This window comes from Salvia hispanica, chromosome 2 (genome assembly GCF_023119035.1).
Source record: "Salvia hispanica cultivar TCC Black 2014 chromosome 2, UniMelb_Shisp_WGS_1.0, whole genome shotgun sequence".
Lineage (NCBI taxonomy): Eukaryota > Viridiplantae > Streptophyta > Magnoliopsida > Lamiales > Lamiaceae > Salvia > Salvia hispanica.
In genome coordinates, this window is record NC_062966.1 from 10,939,887 (window position 1) to 10,967,799 (window position 27,913).

At 35.7% G+C, this 27,913-nt stretch overlaps 5 protein-coding genes and 1 long non-coding RNA gene across 16 annotated transcripts in view; 4 read left to right on the forward strand and 2 right to left on the reverse strand.

The window, feature by feature from the left end:
- The first annotated feature begins 2,027 nt into the window (after window positions 1-2,027).
- On the forward strand, window positions 2,028-4,704 carry LOC125207816 (1-aminocyclopropane-1-carboxylate synthase-like). Its single transcript, XM_048107314.1, has 3 exons — window positions 2,028-2,410; window positions 2,503-2,663; window positions 3,498-4,704. The coding sequence occupies exons 1-3, from the start codon at window positions 2,105-2,107 to the stop codon at window positions 4,468-4,470; spliced, it is 1,440 nt and encodes a 479-aa protein (XP_047963271.1). The 5' UTR covers window positions 2,028-2,104; the 3' UTR covers window positions 4,471-4,704.
- Window positions 4,705-7,944: 3,240 nt separating this feature from the next.
- On the forward strand, window positions 7,945-8,831 carry LOC125208361 (probable LRR receptor-like serine/threonine-protein kinase At1g14390). 2 transcript variants are annotated; one of them, XM_048107955.1, is made up of 3 exons: window positions 7,945-8,167; window positions 8,253-8,377; window positions 8,472-8,831. In XM_048107955.1, the coding sequence occupies exons 1-3, from the start codon at window positions 8,143-8,145 to the stop codon at window positions 8,607-8,609; spliced, it is 288 nt and encodes a 95-aa protein (XP_047963912.1). In that variant the 5' UTR covers window positions 7,945-8,142; the 3' UTR covers window positions 8,610-8,831. The 2 variants fall into 2 exon arrangements, with proteins under 2 accessions (XP_047963912.1, XP_047963911.1); XM_048107954.1 differs by having other exon boundaries at window positions 8,486-8,831.
- A 4,808-nt stretch (window positions 8,832-13,639) lies between these two features.
- On the forward strand, window positions 13,640-15,488 carry LOC125208245 (heavy metal-associated isoprenylated plant protein 39-like). The gene is made up of 4 exons (XM_048107826.1): window positions 13,640-13,656; window positions 13,846-13,863; window positions 14,210-14,288; window positions 14,811-15,488. The coding sequence occupies exons 2-4, from the start codon at window positions 13,858-13,860 to the stop codon at window positions 15,209-15,211; spliced, it is 486 nt and encodes a 161-aa protein (XP_047963783.1). The 5' UTR covers window positions 13,640-13,656; window positions 13,846-13,857; the 3' UTR covers window positions 15,212-15,488.
- Window positions 15,489-18,285: 2,797 nt separating this feature from the next.
- On the forward strand, window positions 18,286-20,293 carry LOC125203083. Of its 3 annotated transcripts, none has more exons than XM_048101358.1 (7): window positions 18,286-18,367; window positions 19,039-19,152; window positions 19,240-19,302; window positions 19,380-19,427; window positions 19,519-19,572; window positions 19,663-19,720; window positions 19,871-20,293. In XM_048101358.1, the coding sequence occupies exons 2-7, from the start codon at window positions 19,069-19,071 to the stop codon at window positions 19,912-19,914; spliced, it is 351 nt and encodes a 116-aa protein (XP_047957315.1). In that variant the 5' UTR covers window positions 18,286-18,367; window positions 19,039-19,068; the 3' UTR covers window positions 19,915-20,293. The 3 variants fall into 3 exon arrangements, with proteins under 3 accessions (XP_047957315.1, XP_047957316.1, XP_047957317.1); XM_048101359.1 differs by having other exon boundaries at window positions 18,341-18,367; window positions 19,024-19,152; XM_048101360.1 differs by lacking the exon at window positions 18,286-18,367 and adding an exon at window positions 18,833-18,866 and having other exon boundaries at window positions 19,024-19,152.
- A 1,765-nt stretch (window positions 20,294-22,058) lies between these two features.
- The window catches only part of LOC125205630, a 29,690-nt gene continuing 23,835 nt past the window's right edge, over window positions 22,059-27,913 (reverse strand). For both annotated transcript variants that reach the window (XM_048104680.1, XM_048104679.1), the window contains 2 exons: window positions 23,264-23,785; window positions 22,059-22,538 (listed from right to left, as the gene is read on the reverse strand). In XM_048104680.1, coding sequence (XP_047960637.1) covers window positions 22,396-22,538; window positions 23,264-23,785 — 665 coding nt within the window. In that variant the 3' untranslated portion in view covers window positions 22,059-22,395. The remainder of the gene's footprint in view (window positions 22,539-23,263; window positions 23,786-27,913) is intronic.
- Window positions 23,853-27,243, reverse strand: LOC125205631. Of its 7 annotated transcripts, none has more exons than XR_007173799.1 (13): window positions 26,868-27,240; window positions 26,703-26,764; window positions 25,795-25,848; window positions 25,600-25,706; window positions 25,449-25,536; window positions 25,285-25,378; window positions 25,080-25,187; window positions 24,882-24,966; window positions 24,751-24,804; window positions 24,539-24,614; window positions 24,280-24,440; window positions 23,997-24,155; window positions 23,853-23,917 (listed from the first exon to the last, which is right to left on the reverse strand). It is a non-coding gene; the product is annotated as an uncharacterized LOC125205631 (long non-coding RNA). The 7 variants fall into 7 exon arrangements; XR_007173796.1 differs by having other exon boundaries at window positions 24,539-24,661; XR_007173794.1 differs by having other exon boundaries at window positions 24,539-24,670.

The window sequence follows — 27,913 nt, forward strand, 5'->3', positions numbered from 1 at the left end:
TCAGTTGGTCAATTAGTTGGCCAAGTTACAAGGATGTCACGGGTTCGATTCCTTGCGGTTGCTAATATATGTTCATTTTTGGGATTTCTCGAAGCTAGGGCAACTAAATAGATTTATTTATCTATTAACTTATTCATAGTTTTTTACTTTATCGGCTAGATTAATTTATTTATGTTTTTTCTAGTTATATAATTTTTATTTGTGTAAAAATTGTCATTGTAACATCATAAAGTAGTAGTAGTAATTTTTATAATCCTAGAATAAAAATAATTATTTAGTTACATTAATAAGCGTATATATTCATATTATTTAAAATTAAAGTTATGCTTTTTATTTAAAATTATATTCTTCAATTATTTCGACATTGACACTATCTTCATATGTACTTTACCTTATATTGCTCATTTTTAAATTATTTATCTCACGATATTTGTATTGTTCATGTCGTGATTGTTTCTGGCCTTATTGATACTAAAAGTACGCAACAATTGATAATGTTAGTTTGGACCCCCCAGTATCAAAATCCTGCGTCCGCCACTGCTCCTAAGTAATTATGCTATTAAACTTATTTGTTAACAATACACATGTGATCATGAATTTATGTTCAATTAAACTTGTAAAATTTGTTTGTGTCTTAAACCTAATTAGGCTCTACTCGATAATTTATAACAACTGAGTGAGTGATTGACTGTGAATGATTTTGTTATATCCATGCATATATCACGAGGTTGTTCAAGGTTTAAAAAAAAAAAAAAAATTGCACATGTCTGTATATGCACATTTTAATATATAAATAAATTGGGCTTATAAGATGTGGATGTGTTAAAATTCTAATATCTTGTTCCCCACATCGGTTTGGTGATGATCCTAGCTCCTCTATATAAGTGTGGATAATCCTCCTCCTTATGAGGCCTTTTAAGGGGTGAGTGACCCATTTCTAATATGGTATCAGAGAGGGCCTAAGTCGATGATGGTTTATCTCTTTATCTCTTCTCTTGCCTACCCACGTGATGGAAGTCCGATGTGTCATTCCGGCCCACACGTGAGGGAGCGTGTTAAATTCTCCATATCCTTGTCACACATCGGCTTGGTGATGATCCTAGCTTCTCTATATAAGTGTGGATAACCCTCCCCCTTATGAGGCCTTTTAAGGGGTGAGTGACTCATTTCTAATATGGTATCAGAGTGGGCCCAAGTCGATGATGGAGTTTATTTTCTTTATCTCTTCTCTTGCCTACCCACGTGATGGAATCCGATGTGTCATTCCGGCCCACACGTGAGGGGGCGTGTTAAAATTCTAATATCTTGTCCCACATTGGCTTGGTGATGATCCTAGCTCCTCTATATAAGTGTGGATAACCCTCCCCCTTATGAGATCTTTTAAGGGGTGAGTGGCCCATTTCTAATAGTATGTGTGTATTGATATAATCAAATCTTGCTAGCCTTTTGAATTGACGCCATTAAGAGGATGCATATAAAATATCTAATAAAAAAAATAAAAGAAAAGGAAATTTATATGAGAATAAAAGGAATTAGAAATATCTTAAATAATTGATAAATATAATTAATTTCAATGCATGTGTAACTAAGTACTTCTTTCATCCCACAAAGTTTATCCCAGTTTAATCTGATGCGAATTTTAAAAACTGTTTGACTTTGTATTAAATAAATGTGTGTAGTGGAATAAGGGTCCCACATTAAGGAGATGGAGGGGTGTATTTAATATCTATTTTTGATAAGATTACAGTTGAACAAATTTTGTAGGACGGATGAAAATGATAAAATGGGATAAATTTTGTGAGATGGAGGGAGTATTTAAGAAGGATTTGACCAATTAGCACATATGTAAGAAAACAATCTTACGTGTGTATTGGTAGAAAATATTCCAAAGGTTTGAATGTTGAAACCGACTTTCTCTATGTGTAAGTCCACGTCACCCTTTAGCTTGGTCATTCCCCTATATATAAGTAGCTCATTTTCCCCAATGCAAATAACTTCATCTTTTCATCCTCCCTTCCTAGCAAAATCTTTCACACACACACACACACACACTAATACAAGAGCCTCAACATCTTCTTCTTAGTCTTTTTCTTCTGCATATTAAATGGAAGGTACAAAGAAGGTGAAATCCCAAGCGCTTCTATCCAAACTCGCCACCAGCGATCAACACGGCGAAAACTCACCGTATTTCGATGGATGGAAAGCCTATGACAAAGACCCTTTCCACCCCATCACCAACCCTAATGGAGTCATCCAAATGGGCCTCGCCGAAAATCAGCTTTCGCTGGACATGGTGTTGGATTGGATCAAGGCAAATCCGGAGGCCTCCATCTGCAACGCTGAAGGACTCCATGCATTCAAAAACATGGCATTGTTTCAAGACTATCACGGCTTGCCCGAGTTCAGAAAGGTATATATATACATACTCCATATAATAATACTATCAATTAATAAAAAAAATTAGTTATACTAGAAGCTTAGTTAAATTTTGATATGTTTTAGGGAGTGGCAAGATTCATGGAAAAAGCACGAGGCGAAAGAGTGAGATTCGATCCAGATCGCATAGTAATGGCGGGTGGAGCAACCGGAGCTAATGAGGTTGCTATATTCTGTTTGGCTAACGACGGCGATGCATTTCTCGTGCCGTCTCCGTATTATCCTGCGTAAGTCACAATTCTAGTCCACCTTACACGTTTTGCAATTAATAATAGTACTCTCTTCCTAGCTTCTACACTCGCTTCATCACACATCAAAAATAGTATAAAAATTTTTAAACTCCAGAATAATATTTAGTTACGTAACTACTAAAAGGGGTCACCTATTTATTCTCACGCGTCACAATCGTGTCGTAATTATTTCTTCCGAAATCTATACTACACCAGATAAGTTCTGCTCTCTATGTATCACTAAACTTTACTTACGTGCCGAAATAACAAACATAATGTAACAAGCAACAAACATTCTACTTCCTCCAAATAAATTAAACACGCCCTTGAGACCTAATACACGTTCTATGTTATACAATCTGCGCCGTACACGTGTCCATCCAGATTTAATTCGGTGGAGCCGAAGTTGGTAGCACACATGATATTGTTGCATTTAAACAAAACTCTTTTTCAAAGAATGTTTTGAGATGACAAGGAACAAATTATATGTCACTTTTCCAAACCTTTTTTCTTGATTCTCTAGCTGCTACAACTACTATATTTTCAGATTGTGCTACCCCACTATTCGGGTGTGATCAATTTTATACTTGAACTTGACCACAACACCCACCCACTAATTCATTAAATATGGAATTTTCAACATGAATAATATTATAAAATGTTTAGTAATTGACTTGTGGAATTGATATGCTAAAAGTCAATTTGTAGCTCAATCTAGACTCTATCTAGTCAGCGTGGACCACGTGCACAACATATGTCAACTAATTTGATTTATTTATGGTATATAAATTACATATAATTATATCCTAAACTTTTGATTTTGGCGTGCAGATTTAATCGGGATTTGAGATGGAGAACCAAAGTCCAACTACTACCGGTAACGTGCCAAAGCTCGAACAATTTTCAAATGACCAAAGAAGACCTTGAAGAAGCATTTGAGAATGCCCAAAAAGCCAATATCAAGGTTAAAGGGGTAATTCTGTCAAACCCTTCAAATCCATTAGGCACGACAATGGACAAGACCAATTTAAGAAGCCTAGTAACATTCATCAATGAGAAGCAAATCCATCTAGTGTGCGACGAAATATACGGGGCGACCGTGTTCCGTTCACCGCGATTTGTGAGCATTTCGGAAGTAGCGGAGGAGATGGAGTGCAACCTTGACCTAATTCACGTGGTGTACAGTTTGTCTAAGGACATGGGCCTCCCCGGCTTTAGGGTCGGGATTTTGTACTCGTACAATGACCACGTGGTTAGTTGTGCTAGGAAGCAGTCGAGCTTCGGACTAGTTTCCTCCCAAACGCAACATTTATTGGCGAAAATGTTGTTGGACGAAGAATTTACGGACAAGTACTTGTCTGAAAGCAGGAGGAGGCTGGCGAGCCGGTACGACTCGTTTACTAAAGGGCTTAAAGAAGTGGGCATAGGTTGTTTGGAGAGCAATGCTGGGCTTTATTGTTGGATGGATCTTAGGCAACTATTGAAAGAGCCCACATTTGATGGTGAGATGGAGTTGTGGAGGCTGATTGTTAATGAGGTGAAGTTGAATGTGTCACCCGGCTCGTCCTTCCACTGCCACGAGCCGGGTTGGTTTAGAGTTTGCTTCGCGAATATGGATGACGAGACCTTAGAGATCGCGCTAGGGAGGATCCGGATGTTCGTTGAGAAAGGCAAGGGGGCCAAGTCGTGGCAAAGGAACTTGAAATTGAGCTTTACGTCGCGAAAAATGGCCACCTCGCCTCGTATAATGTCGCCTCACTCACCTATACCACCTCACTCACCACTCCTTCGTGCTAATAACTGAGCACATTTCATACACAAACATAGATATTTTTTTTTGCACATGCACCTTGTCCAATATAATTGTAAGTCTAGCATTTCCAATTGTCCAAATGGGCTGTAAGCCCAACCACATTTTATCTGTTTAATTACTGCCCCAAATGTAACTAATTGGGCTGGGCTGAAAATATGTACTGTAGTATGTATCTGCGCTTTGCATCCTCTGAAAAATAAATGGATTTGTAGCCGTTTTTAACTCTTCATTCCTCCATAATTAAAATAACAATAAATTTATGATTTTTTTGCTATGTTACCATTATTATTATTAATTATTATAGTAATAAATTAATATTGAAACCTGCAACCATACTTAATGATCAATCTTTACAGTTAAATAAGCTCTAACTATATTCTAAAACTCATCGCAAATCGGTTCTTTTATTTTTTAAAAATTGTGGTTAAACCCATCCTTTTTTTTGTTTATATTCGAAGATAATTACTTGTATATGAAGAGAAGGATCAGCTGCTTAAGGAGATGCACAAATTGGGGAAGAAATCATAATAACGAAGACGACGGAAAGTGAGCGCATATTTTTTAGGTTTTATTACCTAGTTAAATGGATTTCAAATAATTAATAAATGGGTATTGGGCTAATTAATGTAAATATATCTAACTGAATTTTGAGATAGCTAGAATAAATTGGTCTAATAATCATACTTCAGTACACGTACATCTTTAAACTTTTAATTGAGGATATCTTTTTTTTTTTTACAATTTGATATATTTACTTTTATTGATTTTTAATCGATTAAAAATTATTTTTCTAATACATTTTAGATAAATTAATATTTATTATTTTTTCTGTATAATTTGTGATATTATATAGGTAAGATTTTAAAAGTGTAAAATGTTGGTGAATATGAAATATGCTTTTGGATTTAAGTTTGGGTATATGGTAAGTCTCGACATATTATCGTGAGACATTTGATTACAACAGGGGTTATTTTTGTTGACTGTGAAGTCATTTGAAAATCTAGCGGATCTGCTAACCAAAGAGTTAAATCGTGATCAAATGAATAAATTGCTAGAGAGAATGAGTTTGAAATCATCAACCTAAAGAATTGTCATAGTGGTAACCCAACCATCACGTTTGGAGATCCCAAGAACTTGGTTCAATGGAAAAACTAATCTATAAGAATTCGCATGAAACACTCATCTTTATCTATTCCCTATAGACTACTCCCTCTATTCCAAGGAAGATGACTCATTCCTTGGGCGACACGAGATTTTATGCAGCTTTATTTTGTGTGTTAAGTGGTGTGAGAATAGAGTAGAGCTAAAAGTGTTTCTATTTTTAGTAATGAGTTATTTTGATTGGGACAAACCAAAAAGAAAAGTGAGTCATCTTCAATGAGACAGAGGAGTAATAGAGTGTTGAAAATTTGTCCAGTGGTGAGGTTAAGTCTATTGCTTTTAATGATTTCTACATATCAGGAGGAGATTGAATTCTTGAGCAGATCAAGTATGGCAAGATACTGAACGAGGAATCACTTGTATAACTATGAAGTAAGACAGCTTCATAAAATACACTTATGAATCCAAAGTGGTGTCCAAGATCTGCAATGGACACGCCGTGAATGAATAGTTAACAAAAATATGGAATATATATAAAAATCAATTTTATAATTAAATGCTACTCCATCTATTTATAAATATAAATAAAATTTAAAATCAGGTAAAACGAAGCCCACTCGCATGACACCCACCAAGAGGGGACATTTGCCCCGCCATCTCGTCCCGTCAAGAATAGACAATATTGTGCATTGTGGATACTCTAAAATATTAAAATCCATGAAATTAAACTTAATTTCACATGAGAAACATTTACATGCAGTGATCCTAAAGTTATACTCTCTTAGTCCTTTAAATTTTGTTACAGTTTGATCGGACACAAGTTTTAAGAAATATAATGGAAAGTGAGCTGAAAAAGTTAGTAGGTGGCGGATCCTACTTTTAAAGTATTAGTTTTATAATAAAATGTGAGTGAGAATGAGTTAGTCGAATATTAGATCCATTACCAAAAATGGTAAAAAGTGAAGTGTGACAAAATTTATGGACGGACGAAAATGGAAAAATGTGTCGAATTTTCGGGGACGGATAGAGTAAATTACTATATCCTCGTTCATAAAATTTCTTATTTGACTATTTTAATAAAGTTCTAAATTACTTCATCCTCGTCTATTAAATGTCTTATTCGACTATTTTGATAAAGTTATAAATCACTTAATCCTCATCTATAACATGTCTTATTCGGTTATTTTGATAATGTTCAAAATTACTCCATCCTCGTCTATAAAATGTCTTATTCAGCTATTTTGATAAAGTTCTAAATTACTTCATCCTTGTCTATTAAATGTCTTATGCTATTTTTATAAAGTTATAAATCACTTATTAAATATTTTGATTCTTGCATCATAATACTTGGGTGATAGGCAAATAATTTTAGGAGATATTATTTTGTGTTTTAAATACGTATAAAGAAAAAATATTTTTTATATATTAAAATGAGAGAAAACTTAAAAAAATATATATATACTAATTTTTACGCCCTCCGTCCCATGTTATTCTCACTTTTTATTTTAGGCCGTAAATTGAGATTGATTTTTTAGTGTAATTAAATTAGAATTTAAATGTGATGAGACATCACTTAATAAAGGAGGTCTTAACTTAATCTAATATATTAATTAAATACATTAATTATAACTTAAACTATAAATAGTGTAAGTAGTTTGTGACGAGCTTAAATGGAAGAGTGCAAGTAACATGGGACGGAAGGAGTAATAAACAAACTAACAGATGTGATATACTCCCTCCGTCCCCGATTAAGAGTCACACTTTGTTCGGACACGAGTTTTAAGAAATGTAAAGAAAAGTTGGTTGAAAAAGTTAGTGGAACGTGAGACCCATTTTTTTATATTGATTTTATAATAAAATGTGAGGAATGTGAGACCTACTACTATTTATGGTAAAAATGAAGTGTGACTCTTAATTGGGAATGGACTGAAATGGAAAAATGTGACTCTTAATCAGGGACGGAGGGAGTATGACAAATAGAGTAATAGGAGTATATTTTAGTCCACATAGTCTAGTAAATATATTCACTATAAAAAAACTTAAGGCTACAAAAATTAATACGACCTACATTAGAAAATTTTAAAAAATGTCAATAATTTAGGATGCAAAAGCAAGCGTTCCCAAATTAAAGATAAATTAACTTAATTTTTGTTTTTTTGGTACGCTTTTATTTATGTCCTCTAATTTTAGTTGGGACAACAATAATGACGTTTTTTAAGCGTTGATGGTATATTCAGAAACAAAATTAACGTTCTTAATTGCATTAAAAAATATCTTTTTAACTTTTTTTTTAGCTTGTGTGTGTAACTGTTTTACCAACAATGACTCAAAAAGTTAAAATACTTCATCCACGTTTGTTAAACTAGCGTTCCTAGTTCCACCAAGGTAGTCGCTCTGTGATGGAGGAAGGAAGGGGAAGAATCTACCTTGAAGTTAGGCATTGTGCTTGGAGTGATTGGTGCAATTGTGGCGATATTGGGTGTATTGGGGCTGTTGATTATTGTTATTTACAGAAGGCTACAGAGGAAAGGGCTTGATGAATTCAGAAGTGAGAGTTTTGTGATGGAGAAAGGCTCTCCTTTGGGAAGTAAGCATCAATTCTAGTAAAATGAATTGTGTTTTAGTCTATTTTTGATCTATGAAATGAGTTTGGTGTTTGCACTTTTAATCGGGGCATGTTCCGCAGCCGATGAGGATGGCATCGATAGGGCGGCCCCTGTACCATAAGTTCACACTCGAGGACATGGAGGAGGCGGCGAACAACTTTGATCCATCCAATCTAGTGGGAGAAGGGCAGGTATGTGTACATATTGCTCGGTGTCACTCTGTGTTTGTGTTGAATAGTAGTATGATGTTTTGTGTGAATTATGGGAAAAAATGTTGATGAGCAGCTATATAAAGGAAGGCTGAGAGATGGATCTGTGGTGCTTGTGAAATGCCTGCTGAAACGGAAGCATTCTCCTCAAGCTCTGCAGCACCACATGGAGGTGATGTCCAAGCTGAAGCACTGGCATTTGGTGAGGTGCTAGGCCACTGCATTGTCCCACCAAATTGGAACCTGCGTCGATAACTAAATCATCAAGGAGAGGGGTAGTTTAATCACGGTCGATTTTGTTTCCTTCATTCTCCATTTCAACCAAACGCTGGAAATTGGGCCAAACTCCTACGTGGGCTGAACCAAACACTCTACAATTCTATCCACCAAATCATGAAATCCCATTTACTATAAACCCATATTAAATATTTTACTACCTACCAACGCACCCAAAGTAAATAAATAAATGAGACATCATTTATTACACATCACTTTCCATTTTCCCACCAAAAAGGGTGTTCTAGTAATTTTAACAAACTGCCACTTTTAAGTAGTATAGATGTTTTATTTGGATATTTTGAGACTTGCATTATTAATATTATATTTTAGTATTCGGTAATTTTTTGAACTGATTAGTCTTTCTTCCTACCTAAAGTCTTTAGTAGGAGTAATAAACAATACTAGTATGTTTAAAATTTTACCAGCAGTGACCCAATATATATGTGAAAAAAATACTTCAGTGACCCAATATGTTATAAATCACTTTATCATTGTCTGTTAAATGTTATAATTGAATATTTTGAGATTTGCATCATGGAGATGGAGTATTACTATACATTTTAGTGTATGGTTTGGTATTCTCCTAAATCTTTATACTTTCATCGTTCATAAAATAGTCCTCGTAGTAGTATACTATATTAATGTTTTAGTAGCCGTGACCCAATAAATTAGTAAAAATTACTTTATCCTCGTATGCTGAATATTTTACTTGGATATTTTGAGACTTGCATCATTATTATTACATAATATATTTAAGTGTTTGGTATTTCTCCACAATCATTATACTTTCTAACTACCTAAAAATAGTCTCCATTAGAGCATCTCCAATGGTAGGCTAGCCACCGGCTAGCCGATTGACTTGGCTAACCGGTCGGCTAGCCGAACCATTGGAGCAGGCTAGCCGAATTTCGGCGAAAAAACCGGCCAAGGCTAGCCGATTGCGTGTGGCTGGCCGATGCGCTGCCGCCATTGTGGCCGCCCGATCGGCCAGCGCCGATTTTTAATTTTTTTTTTAAAACCTATATAAACGCGATTTTAGTTTCATTTTTATTTGCACCGCTTGTTTTAACGAGTTTTTCTCTCTCTAACTTTCTGTACAAGAGCATCATTAACGCGGGTGATAGCAGTGGTGGTAGTGGTGGGGATGCCGAGGAGTACGAACGGAGGATGAACGAGGCTATGGAGGCCTACATGAACCGCGAGATAGATCGGTACATGCGTAGCGTGGAACAGCAGGCGATACCTCGCCCTCCACGGGTTATCCACCACCGGGCAGTGATTGATCGGGATCACGCCGCTGCACATCAGCCGGCCGTACGACGACTACTTTTCGGAGAACCCGCGGTTTCCCGCACACATGTTCCGGCGGCGTTTTAGAATGCGCAGGGAGTTATTTATGCGTATCGTTGGCGCATTAGAGCGTCGATATCTGTATTTCCGCTTCAGGCACGATGCGGTTGGCAGACCCGGCCACAACCCTATTCAAAAGTGCACGGCGGCAATCAGGCAGTTGGCCTACGGAGGCGCGGCAAACATGTGGGATGAGTACCTCCACATCGGTGAGTCGACAGCCCTGGAATGTCTGAAGTATTTCTGTGAGGGCGTGATGAACGTTTTCGGTGAGCAGCACCTTCGAAGCCCTACTCCCGAAGATTGTCAGAATTTGATGCAGATGCACGGGGAGAAGCATGGGTTCCCCGGGATGTTAGGCAGCATAGATTGTATGCATCGGGAGTGGAAGACCTGCCCGACTGCCTGGAAGGGGGCCTACACGACCGGCTACAAGTCAAAGAATCCCACGATGATCCTCGAGGCCGTAGCTGATTACCGGCTGTGGATCTGGTACGCGTATTTTGGGGTAGCTGGGTCGAACAACGACATCAACGTCCCGAACTCGTCTCTCCTCTTCAACGAGAAGTGCCAGGGCGTCGGTCCACCTGCCTCTCGTTTGTGGCCAACGGCAACCGGCATGATATGGGCTACTACTTGGCGGATGGGATATACCCTAGGTGGCCTGTCTTTGTGAAGACGATCGGGCACGCAAGTGATGAAAGGAAGGCCTACTTTGCGGAAAGACAAGAGTCGGCGCGCAAGGACGTGGAGCGCGCATTTGGTGTGCTCCAGTCTCGATGGGCGGCAATTAAGGGTCCAACGCGTTTGTGGGATGTCCCATGCGTATCCCAAATAATGTATGCATGCATTATCCTGCACAACATGATCGTCGAAGACGAAGGCGTACAACCGACTAGTTGGGCTAATGACGATGAAGCCGGTCCAAGCCACGAACGGCCACCCCTAACGTACGACGTGGGGTACCTCTCGATGAAGCCGGCCGCTCAAGGAATTTGCCGACATGCGCCAAGTGGATGCTCATATTCAACTCCAAAAGGATATAATTGAAGAGTTGTGGGCACGGAGGACTGCACGGCGATAGTTTTTTTTCTTTATTATACACCTTTTTAAATGTAATTTTTTTTAATCTATGTACCTTTTTAAATGCAATTAATGAATTTTCCCGTATATGTATCGTAAATTTAATTCCGTAATTTAATCGTAATTTTAATTCCGTAAATGTAGTATATTTTGAATTTTTTTTTTTGCGGCTGGCCTATGGCCTGACCTAAATCTGATGTGGCAGATGGATTTTTAGTGCTACTCGACGTGGCAGGGAAAAAAAGTGGCTGGCCTATGACTGGCCTAATAGCATCGGAGATGCTCTTATTATGACTAATATATTGGAGATGCTATTATTATGACTAATATATTCGAGTGTTTGGTATTCTCTAAACTCAATACTACTTTCTAATAACATACAAGTAGCCCCGCCCCCATAATATATAATTAGTAGTATTGCGCAATTGATAAAATAGAAGGGTGAAAGAAAAATATTAGTATTCCCTCCCTCCAAGGATGGATGTATCGCATTCATTTTTGTGTGTTCCAAATTAATTGAATATCATCTCTCTCCTCTCTCTCCTCTCTTTATTTTTTCTTAATCTTTATCATCTCTATTTTTTTTCTTTTTATTTATTTTCTCTAATATTCATTATCTTTTTACTTAGTAAACACCACTTTTTAAATCTTGTGAAGAAATAAAAGTCTCACCTAACTTAGAAGCCACATTTTTAACTGTGTTTAGTTATATTTAGTGGTGTATTGTAGTGATATACTTCCTCTGTCCCATGTTCCTTGAGGCGTTTCTTTTCGACATGGGATTTAAGAAAGTTATGTTTAGTGAATAAAATAAAGTAGAAAAGATAATAAAGTAAGAGAGAGAAAAGATGGTGAAGTAAAAGAAAGAATAAAGTAAGTGTGATTAGATGCTTTGTTTTTAGTCAAAAAGTGAAATAACTCAAGTAACTTGGGACAATCCAAAATGGAATACGACTCAAGTAACTTGGAACGGAGGGAGTAAGTTGCAAATAAGATCATATATATTGTATCATATATTGTGAAAAAAATTCAAAAATAAGTGTATTAATTTTAATGGGAGATGAAAATAGAAAATGTGGACTATTTTTATCAGTTAACTGCATAGTAAAAATAATACTCTCTAGAAATAAATTTTATTTTTCGCGTACTATAGTACTCCCTCCGTCCACGAAAAATAGAGCACTTTCATTTTCTGCACTCTTTTTTTTAAAAATGATAATAAATAGTTAAAGTGAAGAGAAAGTAAAGTATGATAGAGAATAATGTAGAGAAGTCATTTTCTACACTCATTTTTAAAAAATGATAATAAATAGTTAAAGTGGAGTATAATTTTTTCAAAATGAGTGCAGAAAATTAAAGTGTTCTATTTTTCGTGGACGGATGAAGTAATAAATATGAAACCATACTATTCTAACATTTCTAGTTATATGTAATTAATTTCAAAAATTCATGTCAAATTAAATCTGAGACATTTAATAATGGGTTAATAGTCACTTTAATTATAAAATTAAGTCATATTCTGGTTCATAAAATTTAAAATTAAAACATAAAATCCTAGAGTTTCTATTTTCCTCATTTGTCCTTTTTTTGATATACAAAATGTTGTTATGATGACGTTCAAAATGACATTCTATATTAAATTAAGAAAAGAAAAAATACGCCCTTCGTTTAAATATAATTGAGTCATTTTTCTATTTTGGAAAGTTCCAAAATAATTGAGTCATTTTTATTTTTGGTAAAAAAGTAACTCTATCTTATACTACACTATATTCCCTTTTCATCTCTCTTACTTTAATGGGAAATTGGTCTCTAAAATCATGAACTTTGCCCAAAATTTGGTATTTCCCATGAACTTTGAAATTGGTATATAATATCACGAACTTTGCATTTTGTTTGGTATTTCCCAAACTCACTCAAATAAGATATTTTCATCAAAATCTTATTTAACATAGGCAACCGTGATATGTTTTATAATATTTGAAACCACTTTTTAAGTTTATAACATGTAGCATAAAAAGTCACGTTGAAAACCACGTTGATTTAATTGTGTCAAGTATGATAAAAGTCTCGTAAGTTAGTCAAATATAGTAATAAACATGCCGTGGGAAATACCAAACAAAATGCAAAGTTCGTGATATTATATACCAATTTCAAAGTTCATGGGAAATACCAAATTTTGGGCAAAGTTCATGATTTTAGAGACCAATTTCCCTACTTTAATCATCATTTGTTTAACATACTATTTTTAGACTTCGTGCTGAAAAAATATATCTCAATTAACAAAGAACGGATGAATTACTTATTTTAGTGAGTACTACAAGTTATTTTGAAACAGAAAAATTGAAACTTATAGTACTAATTTGTAAGGATTATAATTTTTGAAGGCGATAGAACAGTTCTTTTTTTTATAAACAGTGATTGAAGGATCGATAGTTCCACCGATGTCACATTCCGCCGAAGAGAAACGTGCACTGAATCTCATTCTCTCTCTTTGTTTGTAGACTGTAGTTGTGGAGTAGAGATAGAGATAGAGGGAGATATAGACAGAGGTGAAAAGGCAGTCTGCTGTTTTCTCACCTGTCATGTTTTCTTTAAATTCCTTACAGTAATCCATAATTTTACTCTCTGTCTTTTCCTCTGCTTTCCTATATTATTCTCTTTTCCATTCCATTTCTTCTCTCCTCTCCCTCTACTTCACTCTCTATCTCTGCTAATTGACCATAAACTACATTTTTCAGGAAGAATCAGAGATGAAGGTTTGATTCCATATTTTCCTCTTTTTTTAGGTTGGAAATGAATCAAACTTTTCTGTACATGCAGCTCTTTCTTCCTCACCCTCACAATCTACTGGACTTTTTTTGTGATTTATTTTGTTTATTCTGGATCTGGAATACTGCTGTTCTTATTGGAAAATGATTGTTGCTTTGAGTTTGAGATCGTGAATTTATTTTACTTATTGTTTGGAATACTTTCGTACATTCCATTATATACTAAAGAACTAATTGATTTGGCGTTGTTGTGATTTAAATAATTATTTGCGTCTGACAGTTAGATCCTTATTTTAACACATTTTGTTCTGCTTTATGGGAATTTAATTTGCAGAAATTTGTGTTGAGTTTGGATTTGCAAAATGACAAGGATCAACAGAGGAGGGCTTTGAAGACGGTCTCAACCCTTTTTGGTACGCCGTCCTTCTCAATTGAATATATATGTATATAATGTTAATTGAATAATGATGATTTTCATTGATTCTGCATTAATCTAGCCTCTATTTGCATAGTTAATTATAGTCGTTTGTGGTATAATTATGCAAATGAAGTACTCATACTAGTGTAATTTAAGACTGGTAAACGAAGATCAAATTGACCTTCCTTTTAGATGACTAACAAGATCCAATCAGCGTTAGAGAATAGAGAGTAGAGACATAATTTAAATGTTGATTTTGAAAGGGGATATTCATTAGTCCAACTAGTTAGTTCAGCAATCTTATGATCTGTTTTCACTCTAACTTCAAATAATTAACTTATTTAATAAAATCTAGGAAACGATGTTGCGTTGCCTGTTCCATTTATGTTATGCATTGCCATCAAATCGGAGGGTAGGAAATCGCTATCGTGTAATTTTGAAGCTTTCTCTTAGATAGTTGAGAGATCAAGACAAAAATATGTGACAGTTCTTTGATTTCTGTTTTGATAATTTGTAGGAATCGATGAAATCTCCATCGACCTAAAGGGAAAGAGGTTAATTGTGATTGGAACAGTTGACCCTGTATCTGTTGTTACCAAACTTCGGAAAAAGAACTGGCCAGTCCACATAATCTCAGTCGGGCCAGTCAAAGAGCCTGAGATGCCGAAGGAGGAGGCGAAGAAGGAGGAGCCGAAGAAGGAAGAAGAGGCAAAGGAGGAAGCCAAGGTAGAAGAAAAAAAGGAGGAGCCTAAGAAGGAGGAGGAAGGGAAGAAGGCAGAGCCAGAGCCGGAAATGATGCAGATTATCAGCACTGCATTACCGTATAGGCCATACAGGCCCTACCATACTCCGGTGACCACATACTACCCGGGGCACCACAGCATGGAAGAGGATCCGAATGCATGCATTATAAGTTAAGGTGATCGTTCCGGGCCCGTTTTCATACTCCTTGCCATTGATTCTTATAGCCTAGGATTGAAGTTTTAGTACATACAAGAAGTTGAAATAATGATTTTGGGTCTCATTTTTGTTTGGATTCACAGTGATTTTTATTTGTATTTTCTTGATGGCAAATGGTAGAGAGATCTTGGTTTTCATAGTTGGAGTCTTGCTGGAAAGGTGCAAGTCTTAAAATTTCATTTGTATGGACAATTTTTTTTTTTGTGGAGTAATTTATTTTTGGTTCGGCCTACACTATATCAACAAAATATATTGATAAGAGTGTAAGCCGATATGGGCAATCATTTTAGCGTTTGGGCCACACCTATTTATTCTCGAAATGTTGCGTAGATTTGACATAATGTTACGACGATAAATAGCATCGACTTTACCGCGTAGGCATGCATAGATTACAAAAAATGGTCGGTTTAGTAGGGCATCAAGGATCATTTCAATTCAATTAAAGCATAAATAGGGAAATGACACAAGATTCACTTATTCATTCAAGAGCAAACAATAATAGCTCTATTAACCCCTTCCCGCATAATTTGTCCCATTTTTTCATTTTGGTCTGTCTCACATAATTTGTCTCGTTTCACTTTTTAACGTTTTTAGTACCCCATATTCCATTAACTCATTTCTACTTACATTTTAGTCATATTTCATTTTGGATGGTCCCAAGTTACTTGAGTCATTTCTATTTTTAGCTAAAAACTAAACATCTAATCACACTTATTCTTTCTTTTACTTTACTCTCTCTCCTCTCCCTTACTTTATTTTCTTTTCTACTTTATTTAACTCATTAAACACAACTTTCTTAAATCTCGTGCTGAAAAGAAACGCCTCAAGTAACGTGAGACGGAGTGAGTATATAAAAGTAGGACCTACATTCCATTAACTCTTTCAACTCACTTTTCATTACATTTCTTAAAACTCATGTCTAGTTAAAATGAGATGAATTATCCAAGACGAAGGGAGTATAAGCTTTGATGGGAGTATAAGCTTTGACAGCATCAGTGATCAAACCACTGTGTCTATTAGTGTTTTATTGCTCATAATAGATGCCATTTATTAACATAAACCCAACTTGCTATATTAGAATACGGATATAACACAAATCTGCTATTGACACTATCTTATTCATGTTTACAAGACACGGTAACAAATTAACAATACGAACTCGATAACATATAATAACAACATGAAATGATTTAGATGTGTTGCAGAAGACAGGGATGGATCTATTAGGCCTCCACAAGGGGCAAATGCCCCACCCAAAAAAAATTCATGTATGCTAATTTAACTAGATAATTTTAAATTTTGTTTAAATATCCTTATTTTTGTCCCTTCTTAATGTATTAAAATATCTTTATGTATATTTTTGCTCCATCCATATAGAATTCCTGGCTCCGTTCCTGACGAAAGAGATATGCAACAACGTGGTGGTGCTGGTGGTCATGGCGGTGAAGGCAAGAAATAGATATGTTGTATGAACTCAATAATACACGATAATGGAGTTATTCAATCCATCATGAATCTAACTCAAATTTTTCGTATACTTCATTGCATTAACTCGATAATGAAACGAACATGATAATACTTGATCTAATCCAATTCTGTATGTATTCATAGCATGTCAAAAATTATTAGTCTAATTAGAATGGCGGAGGTATAGTCTATACTAATGAATTTTCACCAAACCACACTAACCAACTAACGTTAAAAAAAAACTATTAAGATCGAGTTAATTGAACAGTGATTGCTTTTTTATTAGATCGTAAAAATCATTTTACTAATATCATTTAATTAATTAACTGTTAATTAAACGTTAACTTTACATATATCATCTTTGAATTAAATCCTCAATTTAAATCAGTTTTGTTAAATTTATTCTGGTTTTATCCTATACACTTCATTTAAGTGACGTTAGTTAATTTTCTACAAGATTCCAACATTCTTTCAATGTGTCACAATCAAAATTGAAATTTGTCACATTAAATATTGTACGTGAAGTTCAAACATTTTATCTTTACTATTAGTACTATGTTTTAATATATTCATTTGTTTTAATATACTCCTTTTGTCTCTAAAAATTTATCACATCTTATATTTTTTTTATCATTTTTTTATAGTGGATCTCACGTTCATTCATTCTCACTCATTTTTTTATGAAATTAATAATTAAAAGTCTCACATTTCATTAACTTTTTCAGCCCACTTTTCATTACATTTCTTAAAATCTGTACTCGATCAAAATGCGACAAAATTTAAAGGACATAGGTCTTTTAATAAGAGAACACTTAGTTAACTCCAATATTTTAATTAAATATCCAAATTCTTACTTTAAAATAAACTTAGTGTAATGAGTTTGAGACAAGTCGATATAGAAAAATACGAGTAATATGAGACAGAGAGAGTACTACTTCCTCCGTCCCCTATTAATTGTTCGCTTTCACCTTTTACCATAAGTGGTAGTAGGTCTCACATTCCGCTAACTCATTCTACTAACATATTATTATAAAATTAATAGAGTATATAAAAATGGAACCATATTCCATTAGTTTTTTCAACTCCTTACAAAGGACATATCTATATAGTAGTTGTATCCACGACTAATGTTAGGCAAAGATATACAGTATTGTTCCAAATACGACGTGGATGTATTATCTTAATAAAATACATGTTGTTTAGTTGTAGATTAATTTTATAATCAACATAACATATGGAAAAAAAATTACTCCATCCGTCCCTGAAAATTTATCACCTATTTCCTTTTTTGTCCGTCCTTAAAAATTTGTCACCTAGCACTTTTTCTAATTTTTGGTAGTGGACCCTACATTTCACTAACTCATTCCCACTCACATTTTATTTTAAAACTAGTAATATATAAAAATAGGACCCACATACCACCAACTTTTTCAACCCACTTTTTATTACATTTCTTAAAATTGGTGTCAGGTCAAATGGTGCCAAATTTTAAGGGATGGAGTGAGTAATATTCTAAAAAACTCTCATAATTTTTGACTCAAAGGGCATGGATGTAATTGAGCCCCTGATGATTCATTCTTATTTGCTCTGAAACGGGTGCTAGCTTCTACCAATCTGTAACACAAATCGAATTCCTATTCCTCCAAGGTGCCTTTCTCTCTCTGTGCGTGATTAAATTTTTATGTGAATTCCTTATTTTGTATGCGTCTTCGGTTTAGATTGATTGTGTTTTTTTCGTATTCCGTTGTTCTATGTTATCACTATGCGTGTTTGTTCGACGCATAGGATTTGTGCGATTCATTCTGAGATCTGTCACGATTCAGGTGATCGGATATCTGTTGCCATGAATGAATGTTAGTGAATTCATCGTATGCATTTCTCATAAATGTATGTTGTTTGAAGTTTCACATTTCACATTTCACGTTGTTATTGAGCTAATTTACGACTTAGTCACTTTGGATCTTTCAGTAATAGTTGAATTGTTGTGGAATTCGTTTGTGCGAATTTGTTTCCTGGATTAAGTAATTATGTTGCTGAGATTTGTTAATGCATTCCAATTATTGAGTTACTTCAAAATGATAGGTTGCTAAATGAATAATGAGAACGGACTAACGGTGCATTAATGGCTTTTGTTATGAACTCTGATGTATGGAGAGTTGTTGGTCATGGTGAAATCGATTTATGGCTAAATATTTGTTACTTATTGGACTTGTTCAATGGATTTTGCCAATATAAGAATTGAAAACTAATACTCCTTCAGATCCTTTAATTTATAGTAGAGGAATAGCTGAAGCTTTTTTTAGTCTCCTTTTCTATAGGTTTTTCTTGTGAACTGGTGATTGGAGAATATGTCAGGCGCTGAAGAAAACAAAGAGCGAACGGAAGTTGTTATGGACGATGGTGGGAAGGGCATGCCATCACCACAACAGGAAGTTGTGCTCACACCCATTTTCTACATTACATAAGTTGTTACTGTATGTGATTATATATATTCAACCGAATATTGTTTTATCTTGCAGGAGGAATCTGTAAAGAGTAAGTATGGTGGGTTAATGCCCAAGAAGCAACCATTGATTTCTAAGGTAACATCATGATTCTTTCATACCATATGTAGATTTTTAGAATAGCTCTTTTGATAGGAAATTTTATCAAATGTCAGGATCACGAACGTGCCTATTTTGACTCTGCTGATTGGGCTTTGGGAAAGGTACTCACTTTTATATATGAATCCTTTTGTCCAAACAAGAAGCTTATAATAATGGATCACTAACATCCACGTTTTGTTTTTATCTCCACAGCAAGGTGGCCAGAAGCCTAAAGGACCACTGGAGGCTCTCCGGCCCAAGCTACAGGTAGTTACAAGAGGAAGTATTTTTTTTTTAATATCATCTTTCACTTCTCTGATTCACAGTATTTATCTTTCTGCATTTGAATTGTTTCAGCCAACTCATCAACAAACAGGCTACCGCAAGTCTCCTTGTGGGCCATCGGAAGGGGAAGGTATTATGCATATCATGTCAAAATTTTACTAAGATGCATAGGTTCTTAAGTTAGTTCCACTATTTGGTTTTTGGATGAGGAAAGCCCACAAAATTGTCTTTTCGTGCATCACACACACAGTAGTTAATGCTATCATTTATCTGCACGTAGATGGAAACGCTGCCCAAGAGGAAGATGCGACTCACAACGGATGAGAATCTCATATCAATCCTGGGGAAGTCCACCAACATTGCCTGTGTTGTTGATATTGAAGTTTCGCCTGAATAAAAGACATGCCAAGAGGATGTTTTAGTGCATGCAGCCACTGAGAGATCTTCCAGAGCCTATTCCTGTTGTAGATAAGTTTGATATTTCACATATTTTCAGACTATAAATTTGGAAACCAAAATCATTTAATCTTCCTACTCTCTGTTTTACCGTGTTGGTATAGAGTAGACTTAGCTATATTTACTTTACATTTGTTCTTGTGTATTAGGAGTGAGCAATTTTCGCAGCTAAACCAAATATGCAGTCAGTTGGAACCATAATGTTCATCCATATTGTTGGTCTTGTGAATGTCATGTACGCTTCAACTCTAAGTTATCGTATATTAATCGTTACTAGTTGGCAAACATGATGTTCAATTGTATTTCTATTTATTTTTTTTACGCAATTATTAAGAGTAGTGCAAATTGTGCAACGCAATCAAAATTTATTGTAAAAAATGTACGTTTCACACAAAACATAACAAAATTTAGTGGGGTAAAATTCATAAAAATTAGGGACCTAACTACAAACATAAAATCTCAACCGTTGCCACTAGTAGTGACACTCATCTGCATCGAAGATACAGTGGTCGAGCAGGAACGCTTCACCAGCTCAGCGCTCGTCGAGAAGGTGCTGCTCAGCCACCTCGCTGATTGGATCCACTCCCGCGCAGGCTCTGCCCCTGGCAGTTGATCCTCTGGATCGTTTGGTCCACGTTGATGTCAGCATGAAATGAGGCTTGTATCCCCTTTACGAGAGTAGTGAGACTAAGACATAATTTCAGGTTATAGTGAAGAAAGAAGTATGGATGGAAATAAGGGGAAAGGCCATTTCCATGCTGCATCAGTTATTTTGGCGGGAAATTAAAACTAACTGAACTTTGACTTTCCATCCAAAGTAGTTATGCCCATCAGAAATCATTGCCACTTGTACGGTACAATAGAAAACCAGAAAATTAAAGCCAAAAATTCTCACATGGCAATCAAAATTTCAAATTTCAAACCACTACTGAACTCATATTTTAATAGCTTTGAGCTTCTACAGTCGATCATAAATGGTTTGGGTTCACAATTAATCCCCATTTCTAGCAAAGAATAAGATGGCGTGGATGACCCCGGAAAGAAGCCTTACACGATCACCAAGTCAAGGGATTTGTACGCTTCATTTTGAGGCTTATGTTGGCTTGAAGAATAAGATTGGGGCTTATGTTGGCTTGAAGACTGTAATCCAGGTAACTTCACCCAATAACTATTCCACTTATGAATTTGTCTCGTTTTGTTTTGGCTCCATGTCCATCAATACAACTATTTAGCTGCTCCTCGGGATTTTTGGAAAATGAGTGTAGATTCGCACCCATACTGATCTTCTATTATATTTTTTGATTTTGCATCATCCGACAGTGATGACGCCAATAGCCAAGTAGTAAAAGAGAAAGTGACAAGACAAAGAGGTCTGCTTCTATTGCTTCTCTCATTTGATCGGTTCTTGTGTTGGATATCATACCTTCATTGCCAAATTTAAGCCTAAATGTGTTTGCGTTGCTTCTTAGCAAAACATTGATATCTTCCTATCCTAGCACCATCTGAAGGATTTCTGCGTTGACTATTTACTGGATTATAGTCATTAGTTTTCTGGATTACTGCAGAGGAAGTTGCTCTCGTCGTACAATGTTGATATCCACGGACATGCTATATTCAACTTTATGCGAGAAGTCTCCTTGTATTGATGGAACCAAATTCGGGAGTGAATAGCATGACGTTCATAACTAAAAGAGTGCGGATTTGGAATGTAGCTATCTTCACTCTTGGGGTGAGCAACAAACATTCGACAGCTCATGTGTTTGCGCGCGCGCACAAAGGCCCGCTGCATTTTTTTGCGTAACTCAGCTTCTTATCTTCATTTTTTAGAATGTACTGGAATTTTCATTTTTAGCATGCATGGAATTTTTATTTTTTTAGTTAATGATTGATTATTCCGTAGCTATTGTCTTCAATTTTTTAAGCTTCATTAATCAGAGTTAATTATATACTGATCAAGTGAAGAAAACTTATATACTGCGAATTTCTTTCTTTATTAACAAAGAAATTTTCAGTTGGACACAATTGGAATATATATAAGATGTTGGGAGAAAGTGAGTATGTGTAAATACACTGATATTGAGCAACCTGGGAAGTCTCTACCCTTTTAAACATAGCCTAATTTCAACAGCATTAGCATACACTGTCACATGCTAAGGAAACTAAACCAGAGATCACAGCCAAGTCAGGAAACAACCCTTTTACATGGTTCTACCATAATCTGATTGAGGACCTGGAATCACAGTGAAGCTAAACTCTACATTCCACAGAACAAGTCAATGAGATATGCTTGATCTTATCACAGAGACGAGATCGCATTTTCTTCTAACTTCCAAGTGTAATTGCAACTGACTATCGGTATCTCGACTCCAGGTCTAGCTCATGGCTGTATATTCCTTGGTTGTGACCAGGAGAGCCAAAAGGGTGAATCTGCTTCGAATTTGCTCGGAGCTCCATGTTTATTAACCTCTGGAACGCATCGGGAGGGGTCCCACCTACAAAATTAATAATTCAATCACAACCACCCAACTCAAAAAAGCCCTCATATTAGATCACAAAATTAATTATTAGATGCATTCATAAAAAATACTCCCTCCGTCCCCAAAGAGTATGAACTTTGGGTTCGGCACGCGTTTAATGCATTATTGGTAAAATAAGAGAGATAGATACTGAAAGTTTTTTAAGTATTGTTAGTGGAGAATGGGTCCCACCTCATTAGAGAGAAGAGAGTTTCTAAAATTGAAAGTTCATACTTTTTGGGGACGGACGAAAAAGGAAATAGTGCAACTCTCTAGGGATGGAGGGAGTATACAGCAAAACTACATGCAATAACAAGCAAAAACCATTGAACTCTTAAGCTTAAAATGACCTAAGAACTCCATTTTAAGAATTGGAATCTTAAAGAGAGGTATATTCTGAGAACAACCAAGTAAGAGTCATTAGATGTTTTGTTTTTTGTCAAAAAAGGAAATGAATCAATTTTGTTGGGACGAATACAACTCAACTTAGTTGGGACGGAGGGAGTAATAATTAAATATTGAAAAATAAATTGCTCTTCTTAGTATAATGATGCAGAATGACTGTCTCAAAAAAACAGACATGACATAAAACAACTAATTTCTGAGATTACTTCATATACCACGAAGTGGGGCCCGCAGATATATGGTATCCGTAACTACTACAAGCTCATTCAAACAACAAAAAACAACACAATTTGTACCTGGCATTGGCACTCCATTACCGCCAATATTTGGTAAGCGGGACCCAAAGGGGAAACCTTGTGTTTGATTCATTTCCTGGACAAAACCAGTTGGTTGGTTTCCATGATGGGGGACTGAACCACCCCTCCCAAACTGAGGATGGTTGCCTGTCATTTGCATCTGATGCAACATTGGGTGTTGTGGAGGAGGAACGTCAAATCCAGAAACCCTAACGTTGGGGTTGTGATGGAAAGACGGCCGAATCATAGGTGAAGAGGGTTGATGATTGACTGGAGAATCGTGACCAAAAGTTCGCTCTGGACTCATGAATTTCAGGTGTGAGCTCATGTGAGCAGGATGTGATTCCAAGTGATGATACAATGACCTAGGTTGGGTATTATGTGGAGGCTGAAAATGTTGTGATGATTGCTGCTGCAACTGGAGATTTGAATAAGAAATATCAGGTCCCCTTTGTTCATGCGAGCCATGTGGAAAGGGTGTGCCTTCTGAACCTCCCATGCTATGCTTGTCTTTAATAATACCACCTAAAACTGCCAATTTCTCTGCTATGTTGATAGGCGTAATTGAAGAACTGTTTACACTGTTAATAGTTCTTGTGGGTTTGCTTCGCCCTTCGGATTAGTTGCTCAATGCCATTATAACAGAGAATTTTTCTGCGCATCATAGTGCCAACATCTGAGATAAATTCATTGTAATCATCGCAGTAGTCTATCAAAGTCGTAACCTATTTACCTGTTTTTTTGCATTTCGAAGGGCATGGTTCCTGATCATAAAACAGGAGCGCCTCTGCAGGTGATACGACTGAGGAAACTTTTTCATAGTGTGAATACCGATGTCCCCTGCTCCAGATTTAACTAGCTCCGCCATGAATTTGAGATCCTCTGTATAGCTCTGCATTATCCATCCGCAGATTATAATCAAGTATCCCTACTGTTAATTTCCTTCGAGTTACTTATCAAGCAAGAACAATACACGCTATATCAAAAATTAGTGCAAATTATGGATATCTGCTCACCTTGTTCACTAATAGCCCCAACTTTGAGATGTCAAAGTTGTATTTCGAGAGCAATCTATTAATCAGAGTTATGCCATGCAGATAGGAAGTTGATTTCTTAATCATTTGGCTCTTTGTGGATCCATTTGTGGTTGTGATCAGCCGCCACTTTCCCAATCAAACTGATAATTAATTAATTAATTAATTAATTAATTAATTAACTGATTAATGAAATAAGTAGGTAGTAAGTAGTCACTTCTCTACATACAAACATACATACCCTTCACCATAATTGTAGATTTCATGTGACTTTTTGAAGAAGAGGTCAGGCTGCAGCCCACATTCCTTCACCTCACCTACAGAAGTTGCAAAATTGCAAAAACCATCTTCCCAAACCAGTATCCTGATTCAACTAAATCCACACCAATACTACTTACTACTAATTTCACATAATTAAATATGGACTTTTATTATTAGTAACCTAAAGCTTACCAGTTCTTCCTCACACCTCTTGACCTGTCATACACCCCTCCTTGCCCATCCCACCTGTCATAAAAAACCATCAAATGAATATAAATATAGAATAATTTATGTAGGTAGAGAGTATGTATGTAAACACTGACTTAGGAGGAGGATAGTTTCTAGGAAGAATCCTCCAAATAACACTGGCTGTGCAGAGTAATATTCAAATCGAGAGAAATGATACATCTAGCAATCAGAGAAATGACACATCATACTAACACATCATAGAGGTCAATAGTGCACTACAACAAAGCTCCAAAAATAGATAGCAATAATCCAGATAAGGCTTGAAGGCTAACCGTTATCAAGATTTCCAATAATGGTATCTTCCCCAAATCTAGCCTTCTTCCATAGAGGACCGGCTTAAAGTAAAATCCCATGACCATGTTGTGCAACCTTGGGATGCTCTGACATAAATTTCATTAAAAAAACAATTAGAACTGCAAACAAAAACAAACACCTATCAGACATGATCTGCAAAACATTATTAACTTTGACTCTTACTAGATATTCTAGAAACTTCTTCATCTTCAAGGATTGCAGTAAACCCATTGATGTGTTTAGTGTATGAGAATTTGTATCTTTGGCCTTATCAGAGCTACATGGAACCAATAATAAATATTAGATTTTTACTACAAAAGATACCATAAATCTTGATTTCTGCATACCTGCCCAAAAATGATCCAAGAAACTGATAACAAGACTTTGAGACAGCATCATAATCATAAGATGACTCGTGTTTTCATTTTCTTTTCCCTGAAATAGTTCATCAGATGTATGTATCGAAAAAACAGATGTGAAAAATGGCAGAAATCTGACCTGAAATTCTCAGCAAGAAGACATGCATTGGTATTTGAATCATCTCCTCATATGACAACAAGTCCGTCCAAATCAAGCTTATTCACAGTCTCCTCAGCCTTTTTGAACTGACAAGTATACAATACACATGTTTGTTTAAGCAAAAAACTCGTACGAAGCAACAGAAATTCGAATGATGGAATAACTATGAACTACTTGTTCAGGGGTCTCTATCTTGTCCCTCCTACTGCAGATCATATCAAAGCCACCCTGTTAACAAAAGAAAGTAAAAGCATGAATAGTTGGAAACCAAGATGTTCACTAGAAGAACACAATTATCTCTAAGAAATACTACTCTGTATAAAATGAAAATCCATGAACCTTCTCTTTACACAATAATTTCTCAAATAATATCTAGATTATAATAAGGATTAGTGTATTCTCACCACCAGAATAAACAGTTAATATAAATTCTCCGAGAAACTCATCAAATAATGCCCTAAACAGTTTAACTAAAATGCTGAAAACAAACACCTAGCTGTGTATCTTGACCAGACAAAAACCATAATATTAGGCCAATTTAAATCCTCTTCGCAACTCTCCAACATTCAACTTAATGATAGGCCCTGTTTTGTTTCTACACTCTACAAAAAAATAACACAAAACTGTTGAAAGAAAACCTCAGTCGGGTTCATATTATCCTATTAAGTGTAAATCAAATTAGAAACTAGAGGATATCCTTATTAGAACATTTGAGAAAATTCTGTTGACACAAACTAGGGGAAAATGAGAAATAGTTTAAAGACTAAGAAGGATTAAATCAGTATGAAATCACTGCTACTTAAACGCTAAGATCTCTGCATTAACCATTTTTCCTATCAGAATTCTCGCACCAAAATTTACAAATCTGAAAGTAATTGTCTTAGAAATGCCTCTAAGTTTCAATTGAATTTAGAGTGGACTAAGACACTTGACACTTAAACAGGAATGACAACTAAAATTTCGGTGAAGGCTCAACTGTAGAATACAACAAAATCCTATTACGAAGGCACCAAAAATTGGCTGGTAAAATTGGGGAAATTAACTGAAATTGAACTCACATGCATTGATGAAAAAGAAATTACCTTAAATAACAGTATCTTTCCCTATTTGAAAATAGAAAGGCTTATGACCTTCATCCTTGGTGCTGTTTTCTCAAATCCAACAAATACGCAAAATTAGGAACATCAATCAAGGAAACGAGAGAGAGAGAGAGAGAGAGAGAGAGAGAGGAGAGCAGAAAAAAGTACCTCCATAACTTTTGGGCGAGATCTCAGTTTCTGCCGAAACCAGTGCAATGAGCGATAGCAGCAGCTTGGCCAGTCGTGGTCGTTGCCTTGCTTGATTAACTCCTTAGCAATTCCCGTAGCTCAAATCTAACCTCAATCGAGCACTTCAATCGAGCACTGTAGAGGGCGAAGAGTTTCAGTAGAAATTGAAGAACTTCTAAGAATTGATCCCGAAATTTGATAAGAATTCCCTCAGGTTTCGGAATGTGCTTGAATCTAGGGTTTTGGGGCGGCGAATTCGACTCGACGGTTGGCGCGGTGATCGTGCCGGCGAGTTTGGTGGTGATGGTGATTTGGGGCAAATTGAACAAAAATGTGACGCATTTTGGATTGGGCTGGAGGCCCATATATGGATACTTATAATTATAAAGGTAATTATGCGTATCAAATTCAGGACGCATTTTTAAGTGTCCTAAATATGGACCCTTTTACAAAATTTACCAACGCAAACTAGCGTCTTGAACTTTATGTCCTTAAACGATGCATTTATTGTAGTGAATGAAATGTATAACCATTTAGTTATATTGTCTTCCATAAGTTGTTAAGAACTGTATTTGTATACTTGTCACGTAGTGTATGAGAATGGAGTTTAAGGTGTGCTACCATTTTTATTTTTTGGAATGCAACCTCTATATTTATTATGCCCTTCTAAAATTAATTAGAAATTAAACAATTTACATTAGTCCCCCAAAATTTCCACATGACAGAAATTTAAATTCTAAATGGAGAACAATTTCCGCCCTAAAAAAGGGTAAAAGTCAAATAATTATTCCTTAATTACCTTTTCGAATTTCTTTCCAATGATAGGAACCGAGTTGAGTTTACTTTATGCTAAGTTTAAGCAGTCCGGTTTCTATGTATATCACTCCCAATATACAAGTTTTTATTTAGATTTTAATATTAATATATATTTAACATGAATAATTAAAATTAAAAAAATCCATATCTATAAGCATTATTCTTAAACAGACTATCAAAAAATTAAGAAAAATATTCAACTCACTCTG

Bases quoted from the DNA above. Each gene is read 5' to 3' on its own strand.
- LOC125208361 (XM_048107954.1), top strand. From the start codon at position 8,143: ATGGAGAAAGGCTCTCCTTTGGGAA. The intron at 8,168-8,252 runs GTAAGCATCAAT...ACTTTTAATCGG, and splicing joins GAAAGGCTCTCCTTTGGGAA to GGCATGTTCCGCAGCCGATG. The intron at 8,378-8,485 runs GTATGTGTACAT...ATATAAAGGAAG, and splicing joins ATCTAGTGGGAGAAGGGCAG to GCTGAGAGATGGATCTGTGG.
- LOC125208245 (XM_048107826.1), top strand. The intron at 14,289-14,810 runs GTACGCCGTCCT...GATAATTTGTAG, and splicing joins GACGGTCTCAACCCTTTTTG to GAATCGATGAAATCTCCATC.
- LOC125203083 (XM_048101358.1), top strand. From the start codon at position 19,069: ATGTCAGGCGCTGAAGAAAACAAAGAGCGAACGGAAGTTGTTATGGAC. The intron at 19,153-19,239 runs GTTGTGCTCACA...TTTATCTTGCAG, and splicing joins TGCCATCACCACAACAGGAA to GAGGAATCTGTAAAGAGTAA. The intron at 19,303-19,379 runs GTAACATCATGA...ATCAAATGTCAG, and splicing joins AGCAACCATTGATTTCTAAG to GATCACGAACGTGCCTATTT.
- LOC125207816 (XM_048107314.1), top strand. From the start codon at position 2,105: ATGGAAGGTACAAAGAAGGTGAAATCCCAAGCGCTTCTATCCAAACTC. The intron at 2,411-2,502 runs GTATATATATAC...GATATGTTTTAG, and splicing joins GCTTGCCCGAGTTCAGAAAG to GGAGTGGCAAGATTCATGGA. The intron at 2,664-3,497 runs GTAAGTCACAAT...TTTGGCGTGCAG, and splicing joins CCGTCTCCGTATTATCCTGC to ATTTAATCGGGATTTGAGAT.